General features: G+C 28.2%; 1 protein-coding gene and 1 long non-coding RNA gene across 2 annotated transcripts in view; one reads left to right on the forward strand and one right to left on the reverse strand.

Annotated features, from left to right (window-relative positions):
• LOC142329884 (uncharacterized) overlaps window positions 1–12063 on the reverse strand; it is a 63654-nt gene extending 51591 nt beyond the window's left edge. Inside the window, exon 1 of the long non-coding RNA XR_012757611.1 lies at window positions 11174–12063. This is a non-coding gene — a long non-coding RNA (uncharacterized LOC142329884). The remainder of the gene's footprint in view (window positions 1–11173) is intronic.
• Window positions 1–22761, forward strand: part of LOC142329883 (monocyte to macrophage differentiation factor) — a 132119-nt gene extending 109358 nt beyond the window's left edge. The window contains exons 3-5 of the mRNA XM_075374780.1: window positions 4416–4573; window positions 21153–21411; window positions 22497–22761. Of these exons, the coding sequence (XP_075230895.1) occupies window positions 4416–4573; window positions 21153–21411; window positions 22497–22703 (624 nt within the window). The 3' untranslated portion in view covers window positions 22704–22761. The remainder of the gene's footprint in view (window positions 1–4415; window positions 4574–21152; window positions 21412–22496) is intronic.
• The last annotated feature ends 5217 nt before the right edge of the window (window positions 22762–27978 follow it).

Raw genomic sequence — 27978 nt, forward strand, 5'->3', positions numbered from 1 at the left:
AAAGGTTTCACCCAACTGAGTGCTTCAAACTTCTTTCCAGTTGGTGGTTGTTCATTGTGCCAACAATTCAAGGTATCTTTACCCAGATAGAAGCAGAAAATTATTTTCCATTTAAGTATATGATGCAAAAAATTTATTTTCTTCCCCTTTAGATACTTAAGCCAGCTCCGAATAAGCTACCTTTAATTAAAGTACTTGCTTATCTCCAGAATTATAAACATGAAGAATCTCTACCACCAGAATTGGCATGTGGAATATCAAACTAGAATGTAATTAATAAAAAAAAGTTTATTTTTTATTTTTATTTTAAAAATATGCATTTTCTGAGCATTCTTGTTATAAGAAAATAAAATATTTAAGATTAATAATAAATAAATAAATGGCTATTTACGTATATAGTACGGGTTATGTATGTAAATATGAATGATAGCATGTCAAAGGATAATTCAATTACTTCATGTTCTCAGCTAGAAATAAAAACACATCTTATATGCATTGTATGTTGCATAGTTTATTATTTTTAACTCGCTATATTATGAGAAAAATTGAATATGTTAAAAATAATTTTAAGTTGTTTGATGTAGCCAATTTATACAAAAGATTACTGAAACAGTATAATTTTTTTTTCAGAAAATTAAATGTTTATGAAATTTATTATTTTAAGGTTCTCTTATTTATATAATAGAGGTGTAGTAAAAAATATCTTTGGACATGCCACCTTGTTTAAAAAAAAAAAGGTAAGAAGTTTTTTTACTCTCCTCACATTATCTAATATCCAAAAAAAATAATTTTATAATTAAAATAAACCCCCCCAAAAAAGTACAATATTTTTTACTCTGCAAATATCATCTGTTCACATTTTTCAGCATGTTTAATGAATTACCTCTTTTTCAGTAGAGAACTGCTTCTTTATAAACTTAAATTTTTGAAACAAAAATTTAAACTGACAACAAAACAACTGATAACAAAAATTTTTACTGAAATTTTTAGACTTACTTTTTTTTTGTAAGATGATGACAGTATTTTATAATGTATCATAATTAAATAAATTATACACCTTACTTATTTAATTATTGTATAAATGTTTTAAGAGGGATTAGGTCAAGTCTTGGGCTTTGTCCAATAGCACTTAAGTAATTATGCTTATTAGGCAGCCACTGAACTAGAGAGTTCAGTGGTTTGGAGGAAGCTTCCTACCACATTCAGGCAACCTAGCTGCAATCCAATCCCCCAGCCTTTTCATATAAATAAACCAAACAATGTAACATCAATGTTGTTTCATCACAAAAAATTAACCAAAGTAACAACCTATTCTTCCATATCGTGCGACAAAAATTTTTTCTTTTATCACTTACACGAAAAACTTGTACCAGTTGTAATTAGTACTGACTGAAATGCAACCATTGTCTAAACACATGTCAGAAGTCATATGAGGGATAGTAATTTCTCAGCTAAGGCAACGAGAGAACTTTTTCAGGCTTCGCTGAAAAACCTCTTAAGTTCTCAAAAAAAGTGTTTTTTTTGGGTTGCTTTTTTGAAAAAAAACACTCCAATGCCGATAGTAGATGAATCTGAAACGTACGCTAAACCGTTATTACGGACTCTGTTTTACTAAACTGTGCAACATAAAACGCCTTCTGTTGTACAGATGCCATGTTGTTTACAACAAACTGAGGTTATCATACGTTGCTAGTATTGCAATCTTTTCTTTTTTTCCTGTTTTAGCCTCCGGGAATTACCGTCAGATATTCTTCAGAGGATGAATGGGGATGATATGTGTGATGAGTATAAGTGAAGTGTAGTCTTGTAGTCTCAGGTTGACCATTTCGAGATGTGTAGCTAATTGAAACCCAACCACCAAAGAACACTGATATCCACAATCTAGTATTCAAATCCGTATAAAAGTAACTGCCTTTACTAGGACTTGAACGCTGAAACTCTCGACTTGAAACTCTCTGATTTGCGAAGACGTGTTCACCACTAGACCAACCAGTGGGTTTAGTATTGCAATCTGATGGCCGATATTTAAACTCTAGGGCGAGCACTTTCAAATAGTGCAAATTTAAGTTGCTGGCCATGCGTGGTCGCATAGGTATATGGTTTTGAAATTCGGTCATTGTTTTTTATACACGCTGTACTTTGAAATATGAGAAAGCAATTTATTATGTTGTATTTCTATTTTTAATAAATTATCTACCTATTTAAAAGGTCTATTAACTTGTCTGTTTAAATTAAAATTGAATGATTTTCTTTTACTGAGCCTGTATAACTCTTTTGAATTTTTAAATAATATTAATATAAATCCTAAGTTGAATACATCTTTGTGTAATTAAGTAAATTTACTTAGGACCAATTTTTATTTATTTTTTCCTTCTACATTTTTTTATTTTTTAGTTATTTTATTTATTTGTTATCTTCACATACTTTCTTTACTATTTTTTATAGATTTATTATTTTTAACTATTAATATGGACTTTACCACTTCACCATTCTTTATGTAAAGAAAATATGAATATTTAACATTAAATATTTGTCTCAGTGCTCTGGGTTCAAGGTTTCCTTTGATAAATTTTGACAAATATTGGTTGTGTTCCTTATTTTTAACCTCAGAGTAAGATATCTATGTGATCTATATAATGTACTATGTAAAACAATCAGAATAAAATATTTATTTATTTATGGAGAATTTGTGTCTACTTGTTTTATAGCATCTATTTTTTTTACACGCGTAATTAAGTGGGGTTTCAAAGAAAGTTATGTTAAAATCAGACTTATACAAATTTTTCTTGTGTAACAAAACAGTTAAAATGTCTTTTCCAAAAATGTTTTACTTTTTAGTAATAATAAAAATGAGACGTAAACATGTAAACGTAAACAAAAAAATAAAATAGAAATGAAAGAAAAGAAAAAAATAAGACAAGAAGGGTTGAGATTCCAGAGATGTAAATTACAAAATGGTGATAAAAGTAGGTTGGGTGAGATTAAAAATGAACAAGTCTTCATAAGTACTCAGATTTGTAAAAAAGTTCATTAGTATTGTGGAACAGAATGAAAGGGATATATTTTTAATGAATGGATTTCTAACTGAAAATTTTTAGAGTAATGATGAGTTATAAATAATAAAATGTGCAAATTAAAAATAAATCTTGGATATATTTTATTTTTCATTTATTGTTCTTTTGACAGAAACAGTAAATAACAGTAAAATAAAGATGGCAAGAATGCTTTTAATATATTTTACTTCCTATTACTATTATTACTTAATTTCTAGATAATTCTGCTTCCAAGTGGCAATATTATTTTTCTTCGTAAAAAATTTATGTGATTGCTTGAATTGCTTAACTATTTAATTTTGTTATTTAATACATTTTATTAGTTACATAATAACCTCTTTAAAATTGAAAATTAAATTATTTATTTAAAGATAGTCCAAGGTAAATGTTTTGCTGATAAAAATGGCATTCAACCATTACTTAGCATGGTTTACTTTCATGGCTGTTATTTAATATATAGTATAAGTACCAAATTTACAAAAAAAGTATTAAAAAAATTTTATTTATTTTTATTTTTTAACTGATAAATTAATTCACTACAAAAGCTTATAAAGAAGTTTTTAGAAATATGGAAAAGGAATTTTGTAGCATATGAAAAATGTCATGCCTGACTTGGATCGAATCCAGGACCTCTGGATGAAGATGCCAAGACGCTACCACTCTGCCATGGATATGGGCAACTTGCTTAATTTATTTTTATTTATTCAGTTATAATTTCATTATGAATTTTATTTAAACAGCTGAATTATCCATTGTTTCTCTGGCTGTGCATGTGTCATAACCTGTACTGTATGTAATGTTGCATGCAGCATTACGATTATGGCATTTAATAAGACAGTCATAAGGAACTCCGTATAATGACATAGCTATAATTGAGAATGACAGGCATTGTATCACATGTCCAACTTACTAAGAAAAGTGAAGATTGAAGTAGTTTCCTATTGCTTGTGCCTTACAAACACGAGCCTGCTAAAATACTGTTAATGTCAGCACTACATATGTATACATACATTTTCACTGACTGCATGTACCTGTCAAATTTGACTAGAGAAAAGATGAAGAAGTATTTTGTGGTGATATTAAAGTCTTAAAAGCTGGCTGAAATACCTCCAATACATGTTTTGAGCTGTTAGAAATTTCAAGACTAATTGGTAATCTTCATTTCCAGGGATTAATGTTCGATTGTGTTTAAGGTAATGAGAAGCAGGAAATGCTAAAAATAAAAACCAAAGAATTTCTTTATTAAAGATTTTTCATAATTTTTTCCATCATAAAGCAGAAATTATGAAAGTACTTAATTCTAGTAAATTGAAAAAATTGTAATATTTATTAATTTTTTTAAATTGTTATTTATTGTTACAGATATGGATTCTTCCTAGTATTTATGGTTGTTCTCTATTACTTAAAAGATCTTCCACATGGCAGCAATATTGGGCAGCAATTGTGTACGGTATGGCTTTAGTACTTTGTTTTGGAGTATCAACTGTCTTCCATACTGTCTTCTTTGCTGGAAGTAATAGGTAACTGCTATTATTTTATATTTTATTTAATTTTATAATTTTTAAAATACTTTTTTTATTACTGGTACCTATTGCAGTTTGATATAGCACAACTTGAGAAGGCGTCAGAATGAATCATCTAATATAATACATAGAGTCTAAGAGATGGTCATAATTTTAAATATAATTTTATTTATTTTTTAATAGCATTGAATGCTATAGTTATTATTAGCTATTGACATCTGTCATCTGCATGAAATGAAACTGTATAAAACATTGTTCAACTAAGGGAAAAAATTATTAATCTTTATTTTTGGTGATTTATTCTTTATTCTACACCCTTTAGTTTTCAGAAACCTGTAGGTTGTAAGGATGCAGTTTATTGCCTTATCCATGACCCAGCATAGCTTCTGTTTAGAGTATTGGTTGTGTATGATTCACTGTTATTCATGCTGTCATTTCAACCAGTTGCTGCTTAGCAGCCATGAAAGTAAAACACATGAGTAGTGGTTGTAGTGTTTATGTTGACATTTAAAAAGAAAATGGGTTGAGTAGAAAATTCATATTAAATTTAGTCAGGAAATTGGTAGACAAACTGCTTGACAAAATAAGTAAATAGACACAATAACAAAGATTAAAACAGCTTTGGTAATTAAGCTAAGATGTAACCCAGATTAAAGAGTGGTATCACAGTTTCCAAGTTCACTGAACATCTGTCTAAAATGAAAAACGCTCTGGCAGACTTTCTACCAGCACAAATCCTGAAAAAAAATGAGCAAATTTGACAGATTGTAATGAATGATCATCGAATAATAATCATTCTTCACCATTAATAGCTTGAAAATGAAGTAGGAATTTCATTTGGCTCAGATCTTAGGATGTTGCATGTAACAGCAAAATTTGTCCAAACTTTTCACTCATAAACAAAAGTAAAACTGACTGCAAGTTGCACAAGACATACTGAAATGTGTTAAGTGATCCTGATTTTATGAAGAAAAAAAAAACCAATAACCAGAGATGATATATAGATCTATGGATATGACCCTGAGACATGGGCACATTTATCCCTCCTAAGTTTTCTATGGTAAAAGGTCATCTCAAAGCAATGTGAAGGTTATACTGAAAGTTTTTTTTATTATCAAGGCACGATTCACCACGAGTATGCTTCTCAAGGACAAACTGTCAATAAAAAGTACTAATAACTGTTCTTCATCGGCTAAAAGCAGTTTGACAAAGAATTGCTGTTTTCTTATGGAAAATGGTGATTGGAAAATCTATCACAACTTACCCAGAGATTCTTGGCAAAATACAGGATCGAATGACTTTAGTAGGCTCCTTACTCACCAGATATGGCTTCTTACAATTTTTGGCTCTTTCCTAAGCTTAAATTACATTTAAAAGAAAGAAATTTTCTTTTAAATTTCTATTTTAAAAGAAAATTTCTATTGGTGAGCAATTTTTGAATGCTCACCAAAAATAACTTAAAAATGCTTCCAACAATGGAAACATCACTGGGATAAGTGTGTTATATCAAAAGGAGCCTACTTTGAAGAACACAAGTTATTGACTTAAATAAGCTAAGTATTTTTGTTTTTTTGAACCAAGGTTGGATAATTTTCATCAGTCTTTGTATATGTCATTGCAAAAGTAGTACTACTATTAATTTTATTTCCTCCCTTGATCCAAAATTTATCCCTTCTTTCCTATTGATTGCTCTTGTGCTTCAATGTTCCTGTAATTGTATTTTACATTTTGGAACTGTATTTTTTAACGTAAATGCCGTTTTATGGAATTAAAAATTTAATAAAAATCCATCTTGTTATGATTTTGGCCTATTTTAGTGAACATTTTTATAATATTTATTTCAACATTTTAGTCAAGTGTTTTCTTACTGTGCTTTACTGCTGTGTTATTCTTATATTATACTTTTGCATTACTTTATGTTCATTGAAATTATTAACTTCATCAAATAATTTACTGACATAGTTAAATAATTAATTTTTTTTTGACATAAAAGTTGTTCGTGTTGTAATGGCAAATAAAAGGATTTAACATTCATTTTACTGTAACATTCAAATGAAAATATAATCTTGTTTTTATTTGTCGCTGAATTGTTTTGTTTTTCAAATGAAAAATTTAATCAAAGTAGAAACAGAAAATTAATCTGGGTTTTTTTTTGTAATCTGGAGTTTGACCTGATGTATGAATTACAAAACACTGTTTAAAATGTAATACTGTTACAATATTTTGTACGTGCTCTCCTTTACTTTTGTTTTACACAGTTTAATTAGTGGTATTCCTTAAGGTATTAAAATTTCTTTCCATTGAAAAGAGGTTTGATATCAATTTAAAAACGTATGCCTTAAATCATTTTACTACAGTAGAAATATTAATTTTAGAGCAATCTTATATAATGAAGACTTAATTTTTAATCAAATTGTATTTTTTATGTTGTATATAAATAAGATATCATAAAAGTGTAAATTTTGTTTATAAATGTGGGAATTTAGTACATTTTTGAAGAAAAAAGACACTATATTCTATCACTTGTTGTAGTATAACTAATTGATTATTGTAATTGTCGGGTAAATATATGAGTTCGGATGAAAATTTAGTATTAGATTTTTCTTGTATTCTAGTAGATTTTTACTCTAAGAAATGTTATATTATTTTATTATCTATTTTATTGAAACTAAATTAACTCTAAGCGTATTATGATACAATAGGTTATGCTATAAAGAAAAGCTATGATTTGAATTTTTTTAGTCATAGTTATCTTTTTCTACACAACTGTTCTGGTTTTAAACTACTTTTCTTTATAGCAAAGCCTTTGCGTAAATTATTATTTCACATTCTGTACTTTGTTTTGTAGATGAACATTTCGTAAATTTTGGCTACTATGAAATAAAATAAATAAATATTAATCCCAATCAAAAATATTTATGTCCATTACATTAAAGATTTCTTTCATAACACTATTTGTCTTGCTTTATCTTATGGCTATGACTTTTTTAAAGCACTTGAGATAAGTCAACACAAGTCAGAATTTTTTGAAAGTAATAATTTTGCTCTACAGCCAGCCCTTTTGAAAAATAAAATGAAGGCATCAGCAATAGGACTGGTCATTTTGTTTGGCTTGGCTTGTTATCAGTTATGATAACAAGCCATTGTTATCAGTTTAATGTATTTGCCTCAAGTTATGAAGATAATGGAAAACCACTTCTCTTCTCATGCTCTCTTACACTGGGTGGGATCTTGTGTTCTTGAGAATGGATATATCTTTTTTCAGGAATGGTTTTGTCTAGTATCAAGTCTCTTATCACTAGTTTAAGTATGGGTTAGTTAGGAATTCTAAGCTATGAATGGTATAAGGACACAAAAATCTCTTCAGACCATGTCAGTGACTGATTGGTAATGTTCATTATATAATCAACTTATTAAATATTCTATTGTACGGGTCTTTTCAGTTAATCAATCGCTATTATTAGGTTCTCTGTGTTTTGGAAATGGAAGGAACTGCTTATTACCCTGAAACTATTAGTTGGTACAGTTGTTCATTACTACTAAATCTTTGTGTAACAATTATTTGAAACATTATTGATATTAGATGATGACATTATTGGAAGAAGATTCTCAATTTGATTTGTACAGTTTTTTATGTACATTGAAATCTTACTCTTGATCAAATCCACAGATTTCAATGGTTACATTTTTTATGCTGTGAAAGTTCTTCTGTTGACTCTTACATTAAATAAATTGTTTTTTTTTTGTTTTTTTTTCAATAGATGGAGTGTTTTTTGTAGCCCTACTAATATTTTATATTAAAATTAAAATAATATTAAAAAGATACTAAAAATAAAATGATTCAGTTCTTCATTAAATTTTGCCTTTTTCAATTTTAATTAAGGGTTAATAAGTTACAGGTTGTTAGTTTTTTATTTCACATCGGCTTGTTTTAATTGTGAAGTTTATTTATCACACTGATAGTAAGGGTTCTTCCATAAATAACTTCACAACTTAATGAAGGAATAAGCACTAAATTAATAATACGAGGTAGTCTGTCACCCTTGAAGATGTCTACTATATCAAAGTGCTTTTTATGATACTTAGAACTTTCACTAAACTTAATGATTTTATGGATTTTATTAATTAATTATTAATATACTTGGGCTTACAATTCAGCAATTGGTTGTTGCATGAACCTGCAGTATTACACTAATAAATTTGGGACTTGTGCCTAGACAGGCTATGAAAATTCTAAAAATGTTTATTGTTTTATTTCTTATATCTCTAATATTTATTAATTAAGGCAAATATTAATTTCTTATAAAGTATGGAAGAGGTGGAGGTGTAATTGGATGTAGTGGTACTGAATCAGAGAGAGAAAATAAATGAATAAATATCTTAGTCAGATTTCAAATTTTTCTCATGCTGTAAGATTCATTTCTCATTATAAAAAAAGCTGTAAAAAATCATAAAATAGCTGTAATAGAACATCAGTTATAATTGCAAAAGTAAATAGATAAATGAATAGTTATTTAAACTTCTTATACATTACAATCTACATTCTACGAATTAAAAATTAGGGATATTAATTAATTAAAAAGATTTTCATAAAAATATTCCTGTGACATGTAGTACTTTATTGTGGTGACATGGACAGTAGGAAAAACAGAAAATAAAATAATATAAGCCTTTAAAAGGCCATCTTATATGAACTTGTTGAAAATTAGGTGGGTTGATAAAACATAAGAGGATTCAATATAAATAAGAAAAAAGACAATTTTGTGCTGACAGAGGGACATGCAGATGTTAAAGGCTGTAGCTGAAGGCAAAGGTTGGATTTAATAAAGCAAATAACTGAGCATAGGATATAATAATTATATTGGGAATTTTGTGCTGGATTGTTGTTTATAGATGAACTTGAAAGGTAGATAATATATCAGGTTATGCATGTTTAGTTAATTTGGTGATAGAGGGGCATGCAGATATTGAAGACAGTAGCTGAATGCAAAGATTGGATTTTATAAAACAAATAACTGCTTAGGATATAGTATTTATGTTGAGGCTGAAAGATTAACATGGAACAGAAATAAATAGAAAATAGTAACAAACCAATCAAATGATAAATAATTCAAACAAAATTTAAGTTCATGCTTCATTTACTATTCAAACAAATCCAAAAAATTCTTGTTGAGTTTTAGCATTTTTTCTTCGCTATAAAGTTTTAATCATGAAGTACAAATATAGTAAAATCAATTTTAATTCAAGTTCTCTAAATTTATAAACCATTATTATTATTTTTAACTTGTCAGCAGTTAATATGAAAATAGTATGTCAATTTGTATTAAATTAAGAGCTTCAAAATTATCCACTTTATCCGAGAAATGTATATTATAATATGTAGCAGTTTCCTCGTACAACAGTTTTTTGGCAAGGATATATTTTGCATTTTTACTTTGTTCACAAAGTAAAAATGCAAAATTGACTGCTTGTGCAGAGAACTTCAGTACTTTCTGAGAAAATAATATTACATCAGTGCTATTTATAATTAAATATTTTATAAGTGTCTTAGCCATAATAAAAAATGACAAATAGTGCAATGCAATGAATTAATATACTTTTTTCTGCTTAGTAAAGTAATATTTGTTAACCTAAATTATTATTCAATTATTTAATAAGTGTAATTTTGTTTTGTTTAAATCATTAGCAGTATGTACGCTTTTGTCTGAAAAATATAATAATAAATTAATTACATTATTTATAAAATATATTATTTATAAACTATTAGGTAATATAGGTTAATAAGTACGTAATAAAAGATATAAAGTGCATTGAAACTTTGCATTAATCTAAAATTGTTTGTAGAACTGAAATGATATATGTAAAACATTATTACTTTGTATTGCTTAATAAAATAAATTATATGCTATTGAACGCTTATTTAATTATTGATTCTTGTTATTTAAATTAATTCAGATTTAATTGAAATTCAAATTGAAAGTTTGTTTCCCATCATTGTTAATTGATTAAATGAAAATGAATTAATGTTATAGTTTATTTGGTAGTACATTTAATTATGGATTTAGAACATTGTTTGAGCTTGTTAAAGGAATTGATTCATTAATTAGAATTTAAAAATAATATTTTTTACTCTTTATAACATTTTATATTAATTTCTATTTCTTTAAATATTACGTTCTAACATTATTATTCGGTTTAGTTTTACTTTCTAGACTGTATATTTTAGAACAGGAAAGTGTTAGTCTCAATTTTACTCTGCTATAGTTCTTTTTTGCAACATTTTGAGTGTCTCTCACTCTAAACATTCCAACAAAAGTTAAACCCTTGTGTATAGAACTACAAAAGAAAGGTTCTGATAATTTTTAGAATTATTCCTAAGCATAAGTAAATCTTACTATTCAATTTTGGACCTGGTCAAAAAATAGGCTGGAAGAGTATTATTTTTGGGAAAAAATTTGAAAAACCCACTCTCTAACCTTAAAATGTTGATTGGTGTTTTATAATACTAATGTTTTTCATTAAAAGTATAATATACCGGACGATTAAAAGAAATTTCACAAATTTAAAGGCATATGAAAACTGATTGTGATAACTTACAGATTCGGTTGAAGTTTCATTTCACAGAAAAACACCACGTTTATCAACCAACATTCACTTATGTTCGACATGGCTTCCACTTGTAATGCGACGTATATTGCACCTGAAGTCGATTTCATTCCAAACTGTAGCCAGCAAGTCGGGGGTTACCTATGCAGCTGCGACGTTAATCCGAAGTCTTAACTCAACAAGATCCGCAGGCAAAGGTCGTTCATAGACCCGACATTTAATGAAACCCCCCATAAGGAAACATCTTCACGACCAAACCACCGCCTGGGAATCGAGTAACAAGAAAATCTCGGACTTATAGGCGTGTTGCTGATAATAATCAACTAAAGTTTTGAAGGATGTCTACAGCAAACCAACCATGGTATCGTAAACGATACCATTTACGGTTGCCTTCTAGAAGAACGGGACGTAGGTCTTTGTTTGCTTAGAGCACAAAAAATTGACCTTATTACTATAACGAATGTGCTGCAAGCAATGTTTCATGGGGGTTTTCGCCACCCCATATTGTGACAGTTATGGGTATTCACCTTGCCACTTGATGTGAAACGTTACCTATTGCTAAAAATTACATTGTCTAAAACTGTATCGTTATCTGCAATTCTATCCATCATTTCCACAAAAACTGCAGCCAAGCAACGTTTTCATCATCTGTAATGTGTTGAACCACGGTTAGTTTGTATGGCTTTAAAGTGTAACAATGTACGTAAAACAGGCCAAGCAGACGTTTGTGGAATGCCAATCTCACTTGATGCACGTCGAGTTGATTTCTTCGGACCACGAGCAAAGTTTTCTCCGAGCCGTTCTACAGTAGCTTCAGGGACGTAGACATCAGGTAATTTTACATGTTTAATTACCTGTCTCAACGAAAGTTTGCTGCCAAGAGTAAATTGTATGCCTACTACTAGGTCCCCTACCGTACTCTCAACGAAAATTACGTTGAACTACAGTGGCTAACTGTAAATCGTGAAAACAAAACACACAGCGAGCACGTTCTGCATCAGTAAATGTATCCATTTTTAACAACACTGATGGACGAATTTGGTACTAATGAACTACGCGAGTCAAAAACGAAATGTGGTTTGCTATGAAATGAGACCTCAACCTAATCTGCAATGTCGGCTTTCGTGGTGCGAGTAGTCCTCCGGGACTACTAGCGTCAAAAAAAAGCTCGTGTGTATTTATGTACACACTTAAGAGGTTATACTTCTTTTTTTTTTGTATAAAAAAAGAATTTTTTACCCATTCAAACAAATTTGAACTGAGTCAAACGATCGATAGACGACATTAGATACCACGAATAAAAGTTTGAATAAATAACATTTAAATTAAATAATATATTTTTTTATACAGTTTAAAAAGTATTTGAAGTATTCGTTGTCATATAAAACAAAGTTCATCGAATATATTTCGATTAGTTTAGTTCCATTAATTCTTCGGATGACGATTGACTAGGCACGAGGGTTAGCGGCTTACGATATGAAAAATAAAATAGTGTATTTTATCGAAAATTTTGTTTTTGGTAAATTTAAAATTATTTATGCAAAACCAAAAATTTATCTGATGTGTGCTATTTTCTGTGTCATTAAAAATATAATATTGCTCATAAAAAATAATACTTACATAAATATAACCTCAAATCTTGATGCACAATTTTCACAAAATTACTTGTAAAAAAATAAATATACGTTGTAGTATAAATAGAGTTTTACGAATATGAACTACAATATAAGCAGTTTAAAATATCCGTCTTCAGAAATCCGTGTATATAAATACATATGTAAATGTATATTTATTACGACTCTGTATCTGTTACGTTAACAACACGTGCATTGAATCACTTAATTGCATTGAACGAGTGACTGAATTAGACACTACGCGCATGTGCGTGCTACTGATCCACTTGGGAGTGCGCAAATATTCATGGTCTGTTACATCGGCGTGCGCAACTTCCGTAACTTGCTGAAAATACAAAAAGAAGTATAGCTTAAAAAACCTAATCTGTAAGTTATCTAAATAAATTTTCATATACTTTTCAAGTTGTGAAGTGTTTTTTGAATCACCCGGTATTTTGAACTGACTTTAACTGAAGGTGGAGATTCTCAATTTATGCCATCTCTATTACATGTATCCGTACGTATTCTTTTTTTATTGATTGTCCAACCCTTTGTCTTCACCAAATATCTGATTTTAATGATTTTTTTATTTTGTAGAGGAAGTTTCTCAATTGATGGTCCTTTTGTAATTGTTTTACAGCTAAGTGGAAGATTTTTTTAATTGGAAGATTGTTGACTAATAATTATAACATTACGACAATAGCTAGTTGTAATTTTTATATTCAAAGTGTTTCAGAAGAAAATTCAGGAGAATTTATTCAAATGCCCTTAACTCACACTTGGTAACAGTTTCTTTACATAGTTTTTCTACATTCCTTATATATCAATACACAAGTTTTTCACATTCACATTTCTTGTGAATGGTTTTTTGCATACTCATTGCTTTTTGGCCTATCTATATATTTAAAAAATAAAAAAATGTGAAATAAAATAAGTGTTTAAAAGAAATGAACAATAACTCAAAAACCTGCACTAATAAAAAAATGTCTGCAGTATAGAGAAGTATAAAAAATGTAACCATGCGATCCAAAAGAGAATGACGCGTAAGAGAAAAATTAGAATAATAAAATAAAATTGATGCAAATTCTGGAAGAGAAAAAACAGAAATATATTTGCTGAACTGACTAACTATTTTTGAAGTATGAAGGAAGTTTTTTAATTGAATATTCTATTAAATATAAATATATTAAAAAATAGATACGTTTTTCCATTAACAACTAAAGTTTTCTATGAAATCAAAACAGGCTTAAATTTATTATATTTTTACAGTAATTAAAATGCTTTACTATCTTTATCATAATTATTAAGTTCAATAATTAAAAAAAAGGGAAATCAAGAAAAATAATTTTAAGTTCACCTTTTTGTCCATTAGATGAAAGTGATTTAAAAAACTGCATCAAAAACAAAAAAAAAATCAAATTCATCTTTAATTTTTTTTTTTTTTTTTTAAATCAGAGCCAAATGAAGGATTAGTAAAATAGTGAGAGTTGTTTTTTAAATTGATTTCTTCATAAAAATAATCTTAGATTTAAATAATTGAAAAAGTACTATTACTTATTTTGTAATTTTTTTAGGATTTTTGCATTTAATATATATATATATTTTTTTTTTTAATTGTGTTATGTTCTAAGTAAAAATACTCAAAAAATGTGTAAAGTACCTCATACTTATTTCTTATCCAATTTAAGTAATTTTTTTAAATGATTTAGCCATGCCATCACTTCAGTGCTCACTTAATTTATTTGTATAGAATAGCTTTCAGATTACAACACAAAATGTAACTTTGGTTTGTAATTATGATGGTACCGGATACATAAGGATATTTTTAGTTACTTTTACAAAGGTTTTTAGTCATTTCTCTTGTTTTTATTATTAAATAAAAAACTTTCTTTTTTAATATTCAATCTGATAATGTAAAATAAAAGATTACTCACAACTCCTTATCTTTACCATTTGGATACCGCATAAAGAATTTTTTATATACTTCTAAATTTAAGTGATTAGTTTATAATTCTGTTAAACATCTTTCATTGTATTTAAAAACATTTTAAAGTATTAATTGAGAAAAGATATGGCTATGTCATAATGCATAGTGATAATGTGTATAAATGACAAAATGATCAGGTAAGATTGCAAACAATATCTGAAAAGGTAATGGAATGATTCATTACAAATAACAGAAACAGAATTGAATACTGATATGAGAGTTGGAGAATGTAGGAGATGTAAAATGCAAGTAATAACCCCTAAAGAAAGTTTAAATGAAGGATTTAAAATACTTAGGGAACAGGAATCAATAATAAAATCAAAGATAAAATAACTAAAATAGAAACTATTTAAAAATTCTATTAAAACACAAGTCATAGAAGAAACAGGAAAAATAAAAGAAAGCATTTTCATATAATAGTTTTTGCCAATTTTACCTTAAATATTTAAATATAAAACTTGAACAAAGAAGGAACTGAGTTGTTTGCATATAATGGTGAATAATTTCTACATGCAGTATATGAAAAAATCATATAAGGATGACTAAGTTAGAAGTGCAGCACATGAAAACTCGAACAGATGAGAAAATGTTGAAGTGGTTTGGTGTGCTAAGAAAATGCTGCAGGAATAATTACAATGTGTAGCACTGAAACTGATGAATATCATCTGGAAGGCTAAGGATGAAATAGATTGGTCAAACTAAGGTCAATGGGTGTAAGATGAAGATCTAATGAGATGAACAGTGAATATAAAGAGATCAGTAGAAGAGGATGTGTAAAGGACAAGTGGAAGAAGTAGGAACATTTGAAAGAAGAAGTTGATTGAAATTGATTATTATTGTAGCTTAAAGTGGATATAGATAATCATAGAATTATCTCTAATAGTAATTTTTAATATTTTTGGGGGGGTTACTGAAATAAAAAATAATAATATAATTTCTTTAATACTTCAAATTACTATGAAAATAAAATTTTACTTTGTTTTTAATATCAAAATACAAATGTTAATATAGAATATATTATGGTTTTATTGTAGATAACTCTAATTAATAGTTTTACTTATAAATATAGATTGTTTGTTACATCCATAGTCCATGTTTAATGTTGTATTGTTCTTTTCCCAATTCATCTATATATGCTTATTACCTGTACCTAGCCTTGCAGTAGTGCCTAGTTCCTGTACATCCCTCTGTATGACCCATGTTTTAACACTGCTGTTATAAAATTACTGTAATGAAAAAAAAAGTTTTAGTAATCACAAAGTTTAATGTGTAATAATTTATATACACCATTTTTTTCTGTGATTGAATGATAATCAGAATAATAATTATTTTCTTATCAAATGAAATGTGGCCCTGAATCAAAATTTACAAATTTTCTTACTGTTGTTTCCTTATATGAAAAGCAAATTAAAAAAAAATTATATATATATATATATATTTATGTGAAACACTTATAATCAGTTTAAGTAAAAAGTTACATTAATCTAGGTAGTAAGAGAACAGAGGCGGAGATGCAGTGACCCAAGTGATTGGGGAACAGGACAAATTTAAGATATCTTCAGTCCAACCTGGTTACATCGACACACAAAATCTGTCAATTATTACAATGCATAGAGCGGCGATGAAACTCATAGAGATGAGAGTTCGTGTCAGATGTTCCGTGTTTACCCACTGTATTAAATGTTGAGAGATGGGGCACTCCTCCTTTCAGTCCAATGGACCGGATTGTAGAGGAAGATGTTACAACTGAGGCGAACTGAGCCACAAGAAGAGAGACTGCTCAGAGCTCTCCAAATGCCTGAAATATAATTCTGTCGGCCATCGGACAGTCAGTGGAGCCTGCAAACAAGCTGATCGATGAAGCTAATGCAGGTTAACACAAACCGTAGCGCATGATCTGATCTGGCGGATGGCAATAGCCGAAAACAGATTTCCTGGCGATTTCTGAACCCAACGTGAGGAGTGTGGCCGCACATACTTGGGAAGTGGACAGGAATGCTGATGCGGCCATCTTAGATGTATCTGGTTGGTACGCACAGATAGGAATATTCAAAGGCAATGGTTTTGTGGTTGTCAAGTTAACTGACTACGTCTTGATATCGGCATATATCTCCTCTTACTCGAGGAGGATAGATTTCCGAGTATTTATAGATGAGTTGGAAGAATTCATCAGAAGATGCCGTAAGCCCATCATATTAATGGGGACCTCAACTTAGAAAGCCGTGAATTGAGAGGCAGGGTATCGGCAGTATGTGGATATTCCATGGCCAACATGTTCGCGGCAGTAGGACTCGTTGCATCCAACAGGGGTCGTGTCCCCACATACATTGGTCGGGGAAGAGGTTCGATTGTAGGTGTAACAATGGTCATTAATAATACCGATGATTAATGACCACTTTCGTGGTTGAATGTGCCCGGCCAGGATATGCCAGAACCTCCCGCTGAAAGCCCATGGAGTGTGAGGCTAGAGACGTGGCCAATGAGGTCTTGAACATGTTTGACAGTCAATGTTTATGTCAATGTCATGTTTAACACTCAAATATCAGGAAAGGCTTTCAGAGTATTTGCAAAATGCCTGTAGACGCATCGGACAACAAGATGAACCGGGCAGACGTCGAGTCTATTCCCTGTAATAGCAGAAAAGAGAGCTGCAGCACTCACTGGGAGGAGGAAAATGCAACCGGACTCACGACGAAACGGAAAGGTGGACGAGATAATGAGGGAAGACTATCCTAATTCAAGAGGAGCATTGACTGCTGCAATTAGAGATGCTAAGCTTAAGATTTGGGAGGGCTTATTGCTGAGCTTGACAAGATGGTAATGGATCGGTTCGGTAGGCCAGTTTCTCCCCTCTGTGGTGAGGTGGTGCTCCAGATGGTAGAAGAACTCTTTCTGGTTACGAAGTCAGATTGGAGTGTTATTCCGTTCGAGCATGACAAGAGGTTCACCGTAGAGGAACTCTATGGTGAACCTCTTGGGCTCGTAGGCTCATATGCTTATTGAACACAATAAAAAAATTGTTTGAATGGTTGATCATTGAAAGACTATGGGCGGAGCTGGAAATGATGGGCAGATTATCACCTAAATAGTACGGTTTTGTGAAGGGAAGATCTATGGTTGACGCGTTGAAATATGTGTTCAGCGGGTCAGCAGATAGAGCAGGTGGTTCCTGGTATCGAAGGAGGATCCCGTTTGTGATCCTCTTAGACATCAGGAATGCTTTCGGTAGCCTCCCCTGGCCCTTGATAAACGATGCGTTGAGAGAGAATTTTAGTGATTATCTCAGAAGTATATAAACTCCTACTTGCACCACAGGAGAATGCGTGTTAGACAGAAGAAGGAGATATTCCAGTGGAAATATTCAGGGGCAGTTCCACAGGGGTCGGTCATTGGGAAACTCCTGTAGAACTTAGCACTTGACGGTGTCCTGAAGATATTGTTCGAAGGTGATGTGGAACTCGTAGCTTATGCAGACGACTTAGCACTATTAGTTGCTGGAAGGACACAGCAAGAAGTGGAAGATCACGCCACTGCTGCAATAATACAGAGATGGTTAGCAGAGATATGTGATCACTTACAACACATATATACTTGAGTGACGTGAAATAATATTAATTTATAAACTAATATAAAATGCTAAGAAACGTTTTAGCAGCAAAAAATGTGTATATGTTATTTAACAGGCGTACAAGGAAGTCATGTGTATCCGTATCAGATTTTTGTTTATTTTATAGGCCAACAATAAACACTACTTATATGAAAAAATCACAAGAAGTGAAATCCGATTTTTCATAAAAATAAGGAAAGTTATACAGCCAAGATATTATTGAATGAAATCAGATGCTTTTTGAAATGTCAGAATGAATCAAATTATATGTCATTATGCTATAATAATCTAATAATAAACAATGATGGTAATAAATGAAGGATATATTCAAATCATGTTTATAGACTATCAATTTTTTTTTAACTTCCTCTTAATTTTGTGAAAAAACTTACACCTACTACCATAGGAACTTTCTTTATAAAATAAAGAATCATTGAAATCACTGTGATGGTGAAAAGTGAGACTTAAACATTGCTTAAAAAATGTGTGTATGTCATATTGAGAATTCCCTTCTTTTGTTGAGATCAGTTATTAAGGGAATTTGGCAAAAAATTTAGTTACTTATTGAATAAAATTAAAATGGATAAACAATGTAAATGAAAACATTAAAACCAGATTAAATGAAGGAAGAAGGCCTTTATGCAGAAAGAAATTCAGTAATATCAAACTCAGAATTAAAAATAATTTTTCCAAAACAAAAAAAAAATTATGGAATATAACATTTTATGACAGTGAAAAATTGACAATAGTAAAGAAAGTAAATTATAGAATACAAAAATGCTGATGATTGTGGCATTATTGAAGAAGAATGTTGAAAACAAAGGTTGACAATTTGAAGTATATGTTAGATTCCATAACTAGTTATGGACTAGCAAGTTATCTGACTTACTAGTCAGATAACTTGCTAAGTTATCTTGCTAACTTAGCAAGTTATCTGATGAGTCGATTCCAAAAGTTCTCAAGAATAAGTTTTAATACAAAATTTGGTAGAGAAATTACAAGGGAAATGATCTTTTTTGTTATTCTCCTTTATGTAACTGAATACACGGTTATATATTGGCATGCCAGTTCTTCAGAATAAATGTAATATTCATCATGAGTCTTGTAAGAAACATGTTTATTCTTGTTACCACAGATACAAATTCTCTTGAACTTCAGTAATCAATCATAGAGAAAGTAATTTTGTTTAGTCCTCTTTGCTTTATATTCATCATAGTTTTAAGAAAAAATTGGTCAGATAATATAGACAAATTTAAATAAAAAATTTTTAAAATCAATTCAAGAGAAAACGAGCTTGTGGCAAATTCTTACCAAAGGAGCCAAATCATCAAAACATTTAAAGGAGAAAGTCAAAAATTAGAACATATAAAACAAATATAATTAAGGGTGTAGGGTGCAATAAATGAGTTGAAATTAAATTATTAGTATGGAACAGATACCATTTAAGCAGCTAAGTGAATAATGAAAAAGATATACATGTTTAGACATCTTTTAAAAGATTAAAATGCATCATAAAAAATATACATATATGTATTTTTTTGTAATTGTGTTTTTTAGAATGATTTAAAGTTTCACCCCAGTTATATGAATTAATTGTTTTACATTAGTTGGTCTACAGGTTGTCTGATCTGGGTGTGGCTAACATAATAGAAGGGATTATATGGTACAAAAGTTTGCATGTATTTGATTGCGTTGAATTTGGTACTATTAACTTAATATAATAATGATTTGAAGTTGTTCAACAGGAACCTGTTGCTCATTTTTAACTGCTTATAACAACTTTTTATTGATTTTTAAAGGTAGTCATGATAAGTTTATGGAATACTTTTATATTTTTTTGTAAAATTTTACATTTATTTATTAATGAATAATTTCAGACATGATATTTAAAACCTAAAAGGTAATTTATCTACTCTATTTTAAATAAATTTTCTTTACTTTTTTATCGGAGTTCTACCCCATCATTTTTTCTAAATAAATGTCACTGAACTGTGAAAGCAAAAAATTAAAATGAGTAATAAATAATTCCTCATATCATCAATAAATTATTCCGTTTAAGAATTATGAACACAACAAATCACTCATTTGCAAACAGTTTACTAATTAGAAAATGTGTTGCTTTATGTTCTAATGGCAAGCTTTTGTTGTATTTTCTGACATGAAATTTGTACAAGAGTAAGATTTTTTTACCTTTCATGAGGTTATGTTTATTTTTATATTTTAAAAGATTAAAGTATAAGAAAATAGGGAATGTATAAGGAAAAATAACGATACATACAACAGAAAACGTTTGTATTAAAAAAATTTTGGCATTATACACATAGGTCCTAGAATTTTGGAGCCATTGTTTCACAAAATATAAATCCTTCTCTGCTCGTATCAGTTAACAGTTAGGTGGAATTTTTTATCCGTTCTACAATCTCACAGTTGATATTATTTCCTCTAAACATTATTTCTTTATTGACAGATTTTATTATGATAAACTGAGTTAATAAGTTTGAGAATTATGTAGAGGATGAAATGAATTATTTGTAGCGTCTGTGAAAATGCCATGCCTGACCGGGATTCGAATCCGGGATCTCATAAATATTATGAGGTATTACCTCATAAATATTATTTATGTTAATTGTGTGTTGTTTCACTTTAGAAAAAATATTTTATTAATCGGTTTTATAGTTTTTTATAATATGTTTAGCAATTTTATTTTAACTAATTTAAATTTATTTTCTTCATTAGTAATTAACTTTTTCTTTTTTTTTTCAGGCATTTGAAAGATCTGTTGCATAGAGGGGATAGAGCTATGATATATGTGTTTATAGCAGCTTCATATTTTCCATGGTTAATGTTACGACCATTACCAGCTGATAGTTGGGTCAGCGAACTGTGGTGGGTTGTGTGGGTATTAGCATTTCTTGGTATTCTTTATCAACAGATTTTCCACGAGCGTTATAAATCATTAGAAACATTTTTTTATTTATTTCTTGGGGTAGCGCCATCATTAGCTGTTATTAATGAAGTACCAGTAAGTTATTGTTTATTTTTTTTAAATTTTATTATATAATTATTAATTATGTACTTATTATAATTGTTATACTATCCTTTTTTATTTATATTATATATTTATGTTCTTTATTTAGCAACTTGTAATCTATGACTGAACTACTTTATCGACTGTAGTAATTTTTCTTTTTAGGTAAACTGAATATCGTAGATATTGATACTGTTTAACAAAATTAAAATTAAAAAATGTGTATTTTTAAATTCTGGTTTACCATCTGATTAATAATTTTTCAATACTATAATAGTAAAAGGTTTTCAGTCATACAAGGGTCTGGAAATATTTCACAGCAAGATTTAAAAATATTTTGAGGCTTCACAGAACAAAAATCGTATGTGCTAAAAAAAATTAATTTGAAACATATTATTTTAATTGTTTTGATAGCCGTTTAATTTTGGTTAGGTTGGTTCATCATTATATTTAGGTACTTGATACATTAGACATTTGAAATCACATTCTTTAATTTGCAGTTTTTTTACTTTTTTGTGTTTTATTGATAGAAGTGGACAAAAATTAACTGTAAAGATGATATAAAAATAAATTCTACATCATACATAATTAACAAGAATGTATTTAAAAAAGTCAAATGTAGGCAAGAATAGAATGATTAAAATCATAAAAAATTAAATTAAAATTATTTATATATATATAGATACATAATTAAATAAATAAATATATATAATTAATGTCATCATTCACATCATTTTGTGTACATTAATTCATAAACCAAATGATATAGTTATTAATGAATAAAAGATGCCTACTGTAAGCTTTTAGACTGGAATATTTTTTTTTTTACTTCAGTAATCTACAAAAATTTGTTAATTATATGTTGCTATTTGCATTTTGTTCTTATTTTATTTCCTTCAATTCAGGTTGTTGTCCTTCAAGATGTTCTAGATTTATGCTGTAAAACATAAATTCACAATCCAACAACCCACATGATGTTGATTATATGTATTGTCAACTATTGTTGAAATCTTTGTAAGGTTTCAGTGATTTCTTTTAATAATTTTCATTAATCTAATATAAAATTTTCTATTTTTCAGGTGAATTTTGATGGATTAACAGAATTAAAATTTGGTGGATTTCTTTACGTGATTGGTGTTTTCTTTTTTAAATCAGATGGTGCCATACCATTTGCTCATGCAATATGGCATTTATTTGTAGCTTCTGCTGCTAGTGTTCACTACTTTGCTATACTACATAATCTATACAACGGGCCATTAGAGTCAACAGTATCTAAATTTTCATGAATCATGAAAAAAATTCATTTTTTACTGAAATAAAAAAAATTAAATTATATAAACTTATTAAATAATATTATTTTTTTAAAAAACAATTTTTTATATTATATATATTTGCTTTAATTTTTATTTATACAGTAATAAAATATATTTACTATATATTTTTTTATATTATTTTTATGAATGTTTTATAGGTTTATATTATGAAGGAATAATTGAAAAATAAAATAACTAAAATTGTGATTTTTATTATTATTTTATGGATATAGGAATAAAACAACAAAGGTGTGATTTAATGAAATTATAATTATTTACTTTATTGTATATACATAGTTAATATACAGTTTTTAATTTTATTAATAATTAAATAAAAGATACAAATGTCTTTTGAAAAATAAAATTATCCTTAATATTTTCTTTGTATTTTTATATATATTTTTTTAAATACTTAAAGGGATAATGATATTAAAAAGAAGAAATAAAATCTTTTTGAACGTATAAAAAAAAAATGTTAACTTAATTGTACATTATAAATTAATATTTTGAAAATATTTCTAAAAAAAATTACTATAGATAAAAAACTCAAGTGTTTTATATAGACAAAAACTAGAGTATACATGTTTTTTTTTTATGGAAATGAAAAGCTTTAATGCACAAAATTATAGTTATTTTGAATAGGGTCAATGGGAAGCAAAATAAAATTATAGATATTAATTTGATTATACAGATAACATATATTTATATTACATAAACCTGATGTAATTTACATATAACTTATATAACCTACCAATCTTCACGGCAGAGTGGCAGCTTCTCAGCCTTCCATCAGGAGGTCCCGGGTTCAAACCCCGGTAAGGCATGGCATCTTTCATATGCCAAAAAATCCCATTTTCACATACCAGATATAAGCTTCAAAGATTTTCATCAACCAAAAAATAAATTTATTAACTATTTCTAAGTTGTTATTTCAGAAATCCATTTTTAATTAGTATATTATGTATTTTTTAGGACTCAATTCATACATGGATTAGGCATTAAAAGATGAAGATAATATTTAGAAGAAGTGATCCGGTACTTCTTGCAACTGTCATCTTTCTTTCACCTTATAACTGAATAAAACTTTTCTTATTATTCAGACTTCATTATTCTCTATAATTCTTTATTAGTTGAATAATCAGTAGCACTTCACAGTTCCTTCATACTGCATCATTATTTTGGTGGTTTCTCAGTAAAACTCCCATATAAAATTCATCAGGTTCAGTAACATTGTGCAGTAAGAATCAAAACTTTTTAATAATATGAATTTTAGCAGTAAAATTTGAGTTCTTGAACCTTCCAATTAAAGACTTATTATTCTCTAATAACATTTGATACTTATATAATTTGTACTCATTGTCAATCGTAAAAATAATTCATGTTATTAAAATTGTGAACCTTTTCTATAACACAGTTATTTATGATTATCTTTATTTACTGAGCTGTTTTAAAATACATAAGACTTTTGTTTTATCTAGCGATTCTCTTAAATTATAGTCTTCCAATAATTTTCATAGATCTGAACCCAAAATACTACAAATTGTTCTCAGAGTTTGCTGATATCACCTAATCATTTGAGTAATTAAAGAGAAGCAATTGACCAAGTAATCATACATCACAGCCGTATATAATTCCTTTATGACATCATCAATGTATAATCTAAAATTATAAAGAATAAAGGGCAGTCTTCTGTGATTCCCTGATCTTTCCATTGGTATTATATACTTACTCCTATCTTAATACCTGTTGTTTAATAGTACAAATGTATTTTTATATATATTTTTTAAAATACTTAAAGGGATAATGATATTAAAAAGAAGAAATAAAATCTTTTTGAACGTATAAAAAAAAATGTTAACTTAATTGTACATCATAAATTAATATTTTGAAAATATTTCTAAAAAACCTCTGTACCAGTCAGATAAAATTTTTTGGTATACCTTTCTTTGTTTATAAATGTGTCTTCATGGCTACTTAGCTGTTCAAGCTTCGATTATGAATCTAGGTACTGAATTAAAATTTTTTTGTATTGTCAGTGTATTTTTATAATTTAGGATTAAATTGTGGCACAATCTCATGAATAGTGACATATTTAATTCTAATTATTTGGCAGCTTGTTATAGAATTACTGTCTTTTGTAGGAATATTAATTTAATAAAAAAATACCCCAGAAATGATACAAAAGGAGAGGAGGGCTATTTGGTGAAATAAGATAGCCTCGTTGTGGCTATACATATTCACGACAAGGTAGTCCCTCTGGAGGTTATCTTGCCCCTTTTGTTGCGTATCATTATAGACAGGCTTCTGTTTAATCTAAATAGGAAAGAGTTCTGCATAAAGATTATGCTACATTCATCCAGTGAAAATTTTACCTTCACTATTTCATAGATGCCCTAATATTATCCATCATTTTTCATTGAAAAGAGGTGTGAAATTAACATTTGGAAGCATTCATTGTGATCCTGAAAATGCCGTAAGTTTTCTTCATAGTAAGGAATCTGTATAAACCTAGATGGAAAATTCTGGCACAACTAATAGAGGAGGTTAGTTTCTGTGTGAATACCATTAAATTTAAGTGATTTCAGGGTTTGCACCTAGATATTATTATTATATTTATGTAGATTATTTTTTATATAATACAAATTATATATATCATTTGATTTGAAAGTATGATTTCCAGTCAAAATGTTATTGAAAATGTTGTATATTTAATTTTATTGAGAAGAGAAAACTTAACCTCAGGATTAAGTTAAGGTATAACCAAACATTTAATCTTGTTCAAAATCTTAGAATTTTTGATATGTTTCATTAAAGTGATTGAGATTTTTCCAAAATTTTAAATGACAAATGAAAATTCTAAAATGTTTCTGAAAACAGAAGAAAATTAGAAACACGGTCTCATATAAATGTTCAAATACAGACAAACACTATATTTATACAGATTTAAAAAGTTCTATTACTTGAAAAAAAAGTCTCGGTATAAAAATATAAGGAATAACTATTTCTACCAGTAACAATTAAGAACTGTGTTCATAATTTCTTCCTTTTTTAAAGTTCCCATCAAAATTCATTTGCTTACTTTATAATCATTAACTAAAGTAGAAGTTGCACAGTTAAATGAAAACATCCAGTATCCAGTATTGCTTAAATTTACAAGTATATGGAAAACAATATACTATATCTGACTTTAACAGTTAATATTGAATGCTTACTTACAATTATTTTCAAGATTTTTTATGCTTGTTTAGATTCTCAATATTACAAAATCATTTGGTATTAAAATCCAGTTCTCTTGTATGGGACCTTTGTTCATAATTATTTACTTATTTTTTTAATGTCTTCCCATTGTCTTATTCATAGCTGCTATAACTGGTGGTGGATGCTATTTTCCTAATTTACTTTTAATTACTACTTCTAGTTTAAAAAATGTACTCTAGTTCATATTTTTGCAATAATATGTGTAACCCTTAACTTTTAAATCTTTAGCCACTTTGCCCATTTTTTTTGTTTGTTAAGTATTAAATTTATTTTTTCCATGATTTTGGGAAGTTTTTTAATCTTTGTAAATAAAATATTATATACATATTATCTTTTTAACTAATATTATTATTGTAAAAGGATTATGTTTTACAATTTGATTTTAAATCTTTTTATTTTTTTGAGACCTTAAATAACCTTTTTAAAAATTAATTTTCATAGAGTAATGTTTAAAATATACATTTTTGCCATTACTATCTTAATTAGTTAATAAACATTTTTTTAAATTCTAAGATAAATTAGAAAGTTAAAGTTTTACAACTCTGTTTTATTTACATATTATTATATGACAAGCAAATTTATAATTAGAAAGTTTTAAAAGTAAATTGTAAGTTTTTAACAAAGAAGAATTTTTAATAGTTGATGTATAACCAATGGTTTGTAAATTGTAAAGAAAATTTAATTTATTTTGAAATTAAAATAAAGTACTGCTTAAATGAAGATGAGATGTTGGAGTGGACATCTCAAGCACTATATTATAAAACATGGATCTGTGCTAGACTTCTCCAAAAGTTAACAATTTTTTTTCATATTAGAATATATAGAATTTGTTGAAAACCTTATTGTAACAAATACTAATGTTATACAAATTAATTTTTTCACCTAAGCAGTAAAATGTTAAAAAGGATTGACATTTCTTTATGTACCTTTATGATTTTTATTTTATACTGAAGAACATGTTTTAGAGCATACCTGTGTTATCATGTTAAGATATTCATAGAATATCTTATTAAAAAATATATTTAAAATTGGGTTTTATAATAAAATAAAAGTTTAAAATTTTAAAAAGTTGTGGTTGGTTAGACTTAAAATATACAATTTAAAAAAATAAATCACTAATGTAAGCATTTCTTCCTTAAATTTATACTACTTAGATGAATTCATCAATAATGTGTAACATGTGTGTGTGTGTGTGCATGTTCACATATACATGTGAATGTGTGAACGTGTGTGAGAATATAGGATTCAAAATCTGCCCGTGGGAGAAATATATTTAATTATTGATATTATCATCATCTGTTCATATTTATGAATTCTGTATTGTCAATTTTTATAATTTATGAATTTTATTATTTAAATATATATATAGTGTATGAGTGTACAGTTTATAACTTGTGACATGAAAAAAAAATACTGGTGTAGTATTGGTTGTGTATGATGTATAATATTTACATATCAGTGTTACATTTTATAAATAACTAATTTATGTTTAATAATATATTTCTTAATGTAATATTGTTAAATATAACCCATCTTGTACCTGATGTTACTTAACAATTACTTGTATCTTTTTTTAATTTAATACTTCAGGGAGAGCCCGTGAAGATAAAGACAGTTCATATTTATTGTTGAATGATATAATTTTAATAATAGTAGTAATTAAAACATATAAATAGTTTAATATAATTAATTCTTCTTGTATGAGAGATTTAGAGTAGATTAATTACATAATTAATTTATTGCTTGGTGTAATTAATCTTTATGTGGCTAGAATATGATTGCTATAATAATGTAATTTGGGAACTTATATGTACAATACTACATGGAACTGAAGTGTTTATAAGTTGACTATGGTGCCATTTGAAGTAACACCTTCACCACAATAAATCTTGTTTATTTAAAAATATATATAAATGGCTCTGTTCATCAATGTTCTTTGATTAATTAATGGTATTTTTCTAAGAGCAGTCTGCCTAATACTGAACAAAAC

The sequence above is a fragment of the Lycorma delicatula genome, chromosome 9 (assembly GCF_047948215.1).
Source record: "Lycorma delicatula isolate Av1 chromosome 9, ASM4794821v1, whole genome shotgun sequence".
In the NCBI taxonomy this organism is placed as follows: domain Eukaryota; kingdom Metazoa; phylum Arthropoda; class Insecta; order Hemiptera; family Fulgoridae; genus Lycorma; species Lycorma delicatula.